Source organism: Astatotilapia calliptera, chromosome 6, assembly GCF_964374335.1.
Source record: "Astatotilapia calliptera chromosome 6, fAstCal68.1, whole genome shotgun sequence".
Lineage (NCBI taxonomy): Eukaryota > Metazoa > Chordata > Actinopteri > Cichliformes > Cichlidae > Astatotilapia > Astatotilapia calliptera.
Window position 1 is genome coordinate 12,541,336 of NC_137427.1, and position 10,040 is coordinate 12,551,375.

Here is a 10,040-nt window from a genome sequence, read left to right on the forward strand (position 1 = left end):
CGAAGTATTCACATCATTACACTGACCACTGATATAAGGCAGGATGGATCCATGCTTTCATGTTGTTCTCATCAAATTTTGACCCTACCAACCAAATGTCACAGCTAAAATTTAGACTCATCAGACCAGGCAACATTTTTCTTCAGTTGTCCAAGTTTGGTGAGTCAGCGTGAGCTGCAACCTCAATTTCCTGTTCTTAGCTGACAAGAGTGGCACCCACTGTGCTCTTCTGCTGGTGAAGCCCATCTGCTTCAAGGTTTGATGTGTTGTACATTCAGAGATGCTCTTCTGCATATTTCCTTTGCAACAAGTGGATATTTGAGTTGCTGTAACATCAACGTCATTTTCACACAGAGAACTGATGCTCGCTGGATTTTTTTCTCTTTTTTCCAACCATAAAACCTTGAGATAATTATGTGGGAAAATCATAGTAGATCAACAGTTGCTAAAATACTCAGACCAGCCAAACACTATGCCATGTTTAAAATAATTTAACTTTCTTCCCCATTCTGAAGCTCAGTTTGAACTTTGGCTGTTCGTCTTGAGCATGTCTACATGTCTACATGCTTTGAATTGCTGCCATGTGATATTTGTGTTAACGAGCAGTTGAACAGGTGTAGGTAAGAATGTGGCCAGTGAGTGCATATTAACTTATTATTGGTAAAACTGTTTTACACAGAATAATAGATAATAGATAATCAACCATAAGCCAAGACTATGTTTGAAACCTCTGACAAGGACAACTTTTACTGCGGAGGATAGAAACACCTAATGACTGTTTCTAAAATATCATCAGTGATGTTAAGTTATTAATTCAATTCATTAGTAGCAATGACTCAAAATCATCATTGCCGGTTCTGAGTGAGAGAACTCAACACTTCAGACATTTATTTCTGTTCAGTCGGTGACATCAGAACAGATGTGCCTGATGTAAATGTTTGGCAGTTAAACCACTGGAAACAAGCTGTGCTGTGATCTCAGATTCATCCGACTCACATGAAAAGTTCTGTTCCAAAATAAGATTAATGCCATTTGGAGAAAAAAAGGAAAAAAAATGAATGAGACATAAAGAAAAGTCAAGAGAAATTCTTCATACTTCTTACATTGGCAATTTTCCAAACTAAACCTTAGAGTCAAGACACATTAAATACTGTACAGATATATTATTTGTTAATTAAATACATTTAAAAAACATAGACGCTTTTAACACATAATTAGCACTTATAATATCTACTGTATGGTTAGAGCAGCTTATTCATACATCAGGATTACATCAGGATTGTGATAAGTTAACCCTGTGTTCACCATAAAGGCTTTTACACAATATTTATAGCAACATAAGTTAAACAAGAACGAAAACAGAACGTCATGTAATTGGCTACTGTTCACAATAAGTGTACCTACATGAACATACAGTACAGGTTTTGTTTGTAATCATACATTAAAGGCTCTTAAGCTGTATCTATCATTACAGAAAGTAGCTCACATCATAATGTGACATAACAAGAGTCATCAAATGAGGAGTGGATTCAGAAAACAAACAGCATGTTTAAGTGATGCATACTTAATTGTGTTTTGTATTTAATTAATACTGATTAAGTGAACTTTTCTGGAAATGAATTACAAAGCCAATAACCCATTATGACAAAACTGTTTCCCAAAATCCGAATTTGGCTTTAACCTTACACAACTGCAATTAAAAGTCTAGACATAATAAGATGTGGGGTCAACTAAATTCAGTAAAATGGAAAATGTCTTAATAGTCAAATTATGTGCACATTCAATAATGACTTCATACATTCTGCTCTAAGACTAAATCAGAAGACGAGGCAAGATAACAAGGCAGCGCAATGAGGGGAAACTCATTAAAAACTTATCTTCAGTTCTCACTGCAAGTTCTCGCCTTGCTTCTCTTCTCTCACCTCCAACTCACTCAGATGAGTACACATATTACCCAGTATATACGTATATACACCACACATGAATGCAAACATGCACACATGAGCTCATACTAATGTAAGCATGAACAGTGAACAGTATTTACATGAGTGCGGACACACACGCCGGATCCAGACTTTAGTCATGACTCAGTAACGCTGTAAAAGTCATGCACATTCCTGCCTTTAACCACAAGAACTCACCACACGCACGCATGCCTTTACGTTGGCGCACCAGTATAAGCGAGTGATTCAGTGAGCTGTCTGAGGGAGGAAAAAAAAATCCAAACACGCACACACAGACGAAAAATAAAGTAACATAACATCCACCATGCCCCTCATTGTCATTTTCTCCCCTACACATTCTTCACTCATCTGCTTCCAGCACTCCTTTCAGCGGTTCGCTGCCTGGTTTGGTCACCTCAGCCTCCTTCAAAGCGCTGATGACTGGTAACCATGGCGATGGCAGCTCAGGTCCGCTCCTCTTGACCTGATTTAGGTGGCTGAGAGCAGCGTACAGTCCGGCGTTGGTGCCGCCGTGCACACCTTGCTCCTGCTCCTGCTGTTCTGTGTAGTACATCTCCAGAGCTGCAGGGGTGCAGTGCTTCTGCTGTTAGAGGGAAATATACAAACAGCTTTGGTGTTTTCAGTATTACTCACACACTGATTTGACATCATCATCACAGAACAAAAGCTATCCTGAGTCAAGATAAACTGCAGATTTCCTCCACCTGGTCCAATAGGAAGCAATCTGTTTTATGACTAGGAAAGCACAGTCCATGGGGATAAAGAACCATTTATTTGCATCATATTAGTTAGATATTACAGATTCAATTATGACTGATAGTTTTCTGTGCCTGTTATAGAGTTTACCTAAAATAATGTTTAATTGCATTCTGATTTATATTCGTGCTCTTCTGTATGTTTCACCTTGTTGTTTCATTTTCAATCATGCGTGCAGCTGCTTTGAGCATTCTGGTTTTCTACAAGAACAACTTACAAAAATGTATTGAAAAATGGAAGCCAGCAGCTGTCATAGGTTACTGTTTGTCTTTGCACTTTTGGAAGAAGCTTCTGAAGCTTGAGACAGTAACTAAGTAATCCTGGGTCGAATGTTGCCTGTTTTCACATGCAATGCACATCAAACTGCTGAGTGGAACATTTGAATTTCACATACATTAGGTGGGGCTGGAAAGAGTTAAAGTGTAAAACCATGTTTCAGTCCTGTTCAGGAAGTTGTATTACATCCACATGTAATAAACCACATACAGATTACTTTCAAATGCTGTTTCAGAGGCTAAGAAAACAATTTAAAAAACAATATATGTAAAAGGTACTCCAGATGATAATTGAAGCTTTTAAACATACAAGGAAGTATCAGAGTGTGAAGAACTTTTACAGACAGAAAAGTAATACAGTTGAGGGTGTTTAAATGCTTGGTGCACAAACATAATTAAAGATTCATATCCCCAATAAGCCTTCACTTGAGGCTAAAGCATCCTTCAGAACATCCTTAGACTCACATTTACCTAATAGAATTAAAGATACATATGAAATTATGTGGGGGAATTAAACCAAGACACTGAATGCCCGTCCTTTTATGGTTGTGTTTTGAAAAGGGCCCATGACCTTGCAAGTCTTTCCCTTAAGGAGAATTCACTACCTGACCTTCCCTAAAAGCAAGGAGTCAAGCCTCTGAAAAGCACAGCAGTGACTACACCACCCTCCACCTTCCATCCTCTTTTTATGTCTCTAACAACACATTAGTAGGGGGGAAAATGCTAAAAGCAACTGTAACCGGCAAAAACTTCAAAAGCTTTGCCGGAAGGTCCTCCTCCCATCCTCCCCCCCTTCCCTTCCTTGCTTCCCCCCCTCACCGTTAAGCCTTTAATCACAGTTTAGTCACGCTCAGCTCTAATTAAAGACCCCTACAATTCACAAGCGGGCATCCCAATCTCTGCCTGACCAGTAAGTAGGCTGTCACTCCCCTTCCTTCCCCCACTCTCTCTCTATCTACCCCACTCTCTCATTTTCCACTGCGAGACAGGCCCTTTAACTAACATTCGCGGTTGTGCTGATTTGGTGCACGATGCCTCCAAGGTGTCGTTTGCAGACGATGAGTTTGTGTTAGTCCTGAAGTGACTGAAATGAGAGTGTGCGGAGAAGAAAACACCAGACGAGCTGCACTGTAGACTGTCGAAGTACTCCACGCAGACTACTTCCACAGTAATAAGTTTGTGATATAGAAAGATGAGACTATGACCTTCTTCAGCTGTTCTCTGCTATGCTGCAAGAAGATAATAGAACATCTCCGATAATTTTCTTTCCTTGAACCATATTAAAAAAAATATCACTATTTGTACATCTATGTTTGTTTGTGTGTGTGTGTGTGTGTGTGTGTGTGTGTGTGTGTGTGTGTGTGTGTGTGTGTGTGTGTGTGTGTGTGTGTGTGTGTGTGTGTGTGACAGTATTACTCATATCATGAGGATCTGTCGGCCATCTAAGAAATAAAAGCTTTAAAATATTTCATAACGTAAATTTTTACTTTGTAGGTTGAAGCTATAATTTAAAATTTAGTCATAGTTAGGAAATGAACATAAATCAGGGGAAGGATCTGACTCTGTGTGGGCATGTGTGCAGACACATGGTTACGAGACATGTGTTTATGCTAAGCGTGGTGTTTGTAAAATAAAGAAGCTCGCTGTGCACACATGGATACGCTGCCCACCTTCAAGATGAAACCCTCTGGGCAGGTAAGTTGGTCGTACCACATGGCTTTGTACATGAGCAGAAGGAGCAGGCTGGTCAGAAAGCCCAGAGTAATGAGGATCAGACCTGTGATCTGAGGAAAAACACATAGTTATACAGAATGTAAGACAATACTTTTCAGTTCAGTTTTATTTATATAGCGCCAAATTGGATTCCACCTATGTCTATGGCCTTTAGCCACCAGGTGCTTTAGCTCCGGACACAGACTATATGTGAAGATGGTGACGTTTATAGCTCTGTCAAAATAGATGTTTCGTCTTTCTTGGTGCCTGGGTATAGCTGCTATAGTCTAAAAGGACCCACTGTGAAATTATCTATTGGACTACCATGTTGAAGCCTTCAGTTCGGCATTTTGACCACTGCCATTTAGATTTTTTACTTTTTTATAACCCAACATGATGAGCAAAGGAGTGGATCTAATTGAAAACCCGAGGACGCTATGCATGATCATACAGCTGTGACCTATCAATTGGAAGAAGAATAAATCCTGCTTATTGTAAATATAATTTTCAAAAGAAACATCATGGTGTACTGAAAAACACTCTAAATTAGTTACTGATAACATGAACACATTATTTTGGTAATAAATCAAGTGATAATTGAAGTCATTCTTTCACAGATTCCTATTCAAACATTTCTGAAAGGAGAGGAGACAAAAGAGCCTTACAGCTCCTGTTTTCATGATATAATAGGTTGTTGATATGATTATTTAAGTTTTCTTTGAGAAAACACCACTAGCCACTTTCATATTAAATGAATGAGGCAACATATTACAATCTTTTATGGAGTTCTTGAGCCGTTTCAAATAGAATGAACAACTTAATTAAAGAGCTCGGCTCTACGCTTTTTAGCAATCAATACAGTGCATTTGCTGGGGACTACTTTCAGCCAGACATTAATACACATGAAATGCTCTAATGAGGAGCAGGCCATTGCACATGATGGATTCAAAACAGTGCTAGTGTTTATTAAAACAAATGCAAAGTCCACCAAGCACTGCTGGACTTAACAGAAACAACAACACAGACTTATACTAAATTTACATGTGTGAAGATTTTCACCCTTTACCTTGGCCTTCTCAGAGACATCACTGTAAAGGTTGATATTCAGCTTCTTAATGTTGGGAAAATACAGCTTGTTCTTCTTCTTCTGCTGCAGCTGGTACTGTGTTGACGTTTTCACAATGACCTGCAGCAGAGGGAATGCACTGTCACTGCGAGTTCCTGGAAAAATTCCTATTAATCCATTATGGTTGATCGAGGATGCCCTCAGTTTTCAGCACAGGTTCAGCAATCCTGCTACCACTGAACACCATGATGGTTGTGTAAAAAAATAAAAGCATCACTTGCAAAAGCAGATCGTTTTAATGATATGTTAAAAACACATTTGGGAACTACAAAGTGTTTTTATGTTAATGTTTCACCATCATTTACTGAGCCTGTAGAACATCCTGTGCTGCTAAGAGCATTATCGGACAAAATATGATTCTGAGAGCTTTCTTCTTGTGTTATGTATTCAAAGAGGCGCTTGCATTGAGTGGGCTGGTGCCAAGGTTTTAACCTGGGATGGTGGGCAAGGAGAGGTAAATATAGCACTCTCGGCATTGGGGTTTAAGTGAGGACAGGTAAGTATGCCCACATGAATTTAAATATTGTTTGTCGTAATCTGTTGGGCATTTTTGCAGTGCTGTAATGCATGGTTCTGTTGCACCCAGTGTTCAACTTGGAAACAGTATTTTAGAGAACAGAAGTGGGCAGGCACAGAAAAAGAACAAGGTGGAGTACAATTTTACCTTTTCTGCAAAAGGTTGCTGGAGCTGGTTGACCTCCAGGGGTGTGATGAGGGGGATGTTATCAAAGCCATCGTCCGCAGATGGCTGCTTCTCCAGCTTATCGGACAGATTGCTGGCCAGCTTCACCATAGCTGCTTGTCTGTCTGAAAATGACCGGACGGATCTCGGAATCAGGGACAGATTTAGTCAGACTGAGTGTTTTTGTAACCAAATGTGATAGAGCTGCTTGAGGACCCTGCCAGGACACAAGAGGAAGTGAGAAGATGACAGTCTGATGAGGACTAATGGGCCAGGATAAGACAAATATACACTGCATCAAAAGAAGAAAGGAGCATGAAAATTAATTTTGAGTCATTTTAGCAGCGCAGCTGAAGATAAGGAAGTGTGTGTTGGTCTACTACTTTTGCTCAAAGCAAATTACAGCAATAATGACTGTACCGAGTGACATTATTTTATAAATATAAACATAATATATGCCACTGACTTTGCCAAAACAGCTATCAGATGCACTGCCATCACATCTGCTTCATAAAAACATGTAATCCTTGGCAATATCTTTAATTTGCATAGTGCCACGTTCAGGCCGCTTCTAATTTTTACGACTAAATTAAAAACTAACAAAATCAATGATATTGCCATAATGCAAAGCTGCACTTTGTGTTTAACATTAAATGCATGCTAAATTCTTGCTAAAACAGTGAATAATGCATTTGATAAATTTAAAAACACTGTTATTGTGAGCATAGCTTGCTGACATGCACAGAATAACAACCAGTGTTTGTTTAGAAGTTACGTATTCTGGCTAACACTATGTATACACGTATTAAATATTTTAAATTACTATTTCTTGGCGGGGAGCAGTGTAGATATTTTTACTCTTTCTGCTAAGCTACCCAACTGCCTATTTAACTAAATGTTCATAGTATATTCCTGGAATCATATTATAGCACTTGACAGAAAGCAATTTAGCAGATTTCAAGCTATTTCTTGACTAACTGCCTTTTAAAACTGTCGACACACGACACGAATGACTTTGATCATATTGTTACAGTCCGTTGTTGCATGGAAACCTTAGTTCCTGGCATTTATGGGCATGTTACTTTGGCATATACCACCCACCAACGCATTGTTGTAGATAAAGCACACTCCCCAACGGCAGCAACCTTCCCCAGCATGCCACACTGTAAAAATTGCTCAGTTTGAGTCTTTGATGAGAAACCCATCAAAGACTCATAACAACTCTCAATCTCGTCAAAGCACCTGCGGGGTGTGCCAAAATAAACCTCATCAACGGAAGTCACACTCAGTAACTCGTGGGACCCAAAGGATCTGCTGCTAATGTCCTGGTGCTAGACACAATATTAGGTTTGAATCTTGGGGCTGATCAGTGCGGTAATAGCTCGAGGACATACAGTATTTAAGTAACTCAGAGAAGCCAACTCTGTTTCCTGTTTATCCAGCCCAACAGTCTGGAGTAAACATATTTCATTATTACTCTGTATCTATGAATCTACTATCTATCCATCTCTTCCTCCAGCCTCTCACTTTTAATGTTTATAGCCAACATATACAAACTTTATTCTCTCAGTGCTGTTCTGCTCAGATAACTGTCTGATTTCTTTTTCTCCTCTGACAATGAACTAGATGTGGTGAAGAGGAAGAGGTGAAGAGCCACTTATCTCATTCACGCATTGCAACACAACACCTTCCCCCAGCAAAGGACGCCATTGGCCCACTGATGCCAGTGACTCACAATGATGATACACACCAGGAGGCAAAGAGCTAGAGTTTGTATGCTGCTGGAGAAATCCCCAGTGCTCAGGAAATGTGTTTTTGATGAAGGAGACAGAGGATCATTTACTAAAGCCTCTAGTCCGTCATCAAGTGGAAAATGCATATAAAAATATTTTTAACTATGTGACAGCCTTCTACCAAACATTCTCAGCATTTTGGAAAACAACAAAAACCATTTGGACGTTTAAAATCTTTGTTAGGTAAGATCTTGACTGACTCTAGGGTATTACTCAAGACTACAACACATATTTCTTGATGAGTGGGTGGTTATAATGTGGTCATCTGCGCTGACCGCCATTTTTCCTCCCCACGGTTGGAGTGAAGTGCGGGTGCGATGATTCATCCTGAATCTGTGATTAACAAATGAGTCGAGTGCTGCTGTCAAACATTCAGTGTTCCCACACTCTGACAGGAAAGGAGTCCAGAAATTGAAGGAGCTGCAAATGACATCCTACAAATTCACAACCACGGCTCGTTTCAATCATACATACAATTATACTGTAAAAGATTAATGATTACTTCACAGTTCTATCCATCACCTATATCTGACACACTGAAGGAGACTTGAAGCTGTCTAAAGGTGAATACATGCTGTGCTATGAATAGGTAGCAGAGTGTTTGCTACCTGCGCCTGTCAAGTTCTTCAGGGTTCACTGGTCATGCATATCTAAACTTACTGCATTGAAGACTGCTGCTGCAAGATACACAGGCTGTGTATGCAATAATCAGAGACCAGAAATATGGATTGATAAAACACATTTCTGTGCAGTTGTGTTTTGAATTATTGGGCTATTTAAACAAATATTGCAAACTTATATATTTTTATTTTGTTCTTCCACTGTTTATTTTCTACATTATTGTTTTTAATGAACTGCAGACTTAATTAATACCCATAGGAGACGAGGGCAATCACAGAATTTAAGTGTAGCCTCTTATATAATGTGGAGGTATAGGGGAAATTGCAACGCATGTCAGTAACACATACAGTCCCATGGAGCACTCAAATCAAGGTTTTATTGTTGTCCATTCATTCCCCAAAGAGGATGACAACCCCCCCAATATAAGCTACCTGCACTAAATCACTTAATTGGGCAACGCATATCTAATCGATATTAAATAATCATCCCCCAGCTACATAACCCGCAACCGATCAGGCTGTTGTTAAACCGCATTCACGTCCGTCTAATAAACACAAATAAACCGCTGCACCGTCAGAAACACTGAAGCAGAAGGAGGAATAAAAACTTACGGTGGTCTTGCGGGCTCTCCGGTTGCCTGTGGATGGGATCGGAGCTCACCGATGCTGAAGGGGACTCGGTGTGAACGCAGGTTGCCGTGGTGATGTGAGATTCTCGGCAGGACTGCGCATGTAATTCAGCCTGGAGCGGCTCCGTCCTCCAGCAGAAACTGGCAGCTTAATGCGCGTCTCAGCGCGGCTCGCGAGGACCTCAGCTGATGTACGTGTGTGAGCCACATATTCATATGAGACTGTTTGTGATCGAAAGCGCCTCGTTTGTCTCTGAATTGAAAGACGGAGAGACCATTACTTCATCTTGGTTTCCAGGTTTGCGTACATTAACACAAGTGTTGGACTTCAGTGCAGTTTTGTGGTCCTTTTGAAGGATCTTGCACTTTTTACTTGATTACATTTAAGCTACTTGACACCTATAATTTCCGTTTAAGGTGCGCTTTCCTTCAAGTCTCGTTATTTAGCATTTTTAATAAATGTAAACATATCTAATCAGTGC

At 39.9% G+C, this 10,040-nt stretch overlaps 1 protein-coding gene across 3 annotated transcripts; it reads right to left on the minus strand.

The window, feature by feature from the left end:
- Positions 1-855: 855 nt before the first annotated feature.
- On the minus strand, positions 856-9,803 carry caly (calcyon neuron-specific vesicular protein). 3 transcript variants are annotated; one of them, XM_026170349.2, is made up of 5 exons: positions 9,542-9,803; positions 6,499-6,661; positions 5,775-5,894; positions 4,666-4,779; positions 856-2,547 (listed from the first exon to the last, which is right to left on the minus strand). In XM_026170349.2, the coding sequence occupies exons 2-5, from the start codon at positions 6,625-6,627 to the stop codon at positions 2,305-2,307; spliced, it is 606 nt and encodes a 201-aa protein (XP_026026134.1). In that variant the 5' UTR covers positions 6,628-6,661; positions 9,542-9,803; the 3' UTR covers positions 856-2,304. The 3 variants fall into 3 exon arrangements, with proteins under 3 accessions (XP_026026134.1, XP_080158501.1, XP_026026133.1); XM_080302375.1 differs by having other exon boundaries at positions 6,499-6,733; positions 9,542-9,802; XM_026170348.2 differs by having other exon boundaries at positions 6,499-6,641; positions 9,542-9,796.
- Positions 9,804-10,040: the final 237 nt, after the last annotated feature.

What these genes read in the sequence shown, in the direction of transcription:
- caly (XM_026170349.2), bottom strand. Translation starts at nt 6,627, where the DNA reads ATGGTGAAGCTGGCCAGCAATCTGTCCGATAAGCTGGAGAAGCAGCCA. An exon ending in AGCAACCTTTTGCAGAAAAG is followed by an intron (nt 5,895 to 6,498) that starts GTAAAATTGTAC and finishes CCTCTGCTGCAG; the next exon opens with GTCATTGTGAAAACGTCAAC. An exon ending in CAGAGGGTTTCATCTTGAAG is followed by an intron (nt 2,548 to 4,665) that starts GTGGGCAGCGTA and finishes TCCCTCTAACAG; the next exon opens with CAGAAGCACTGCACCCCTGC.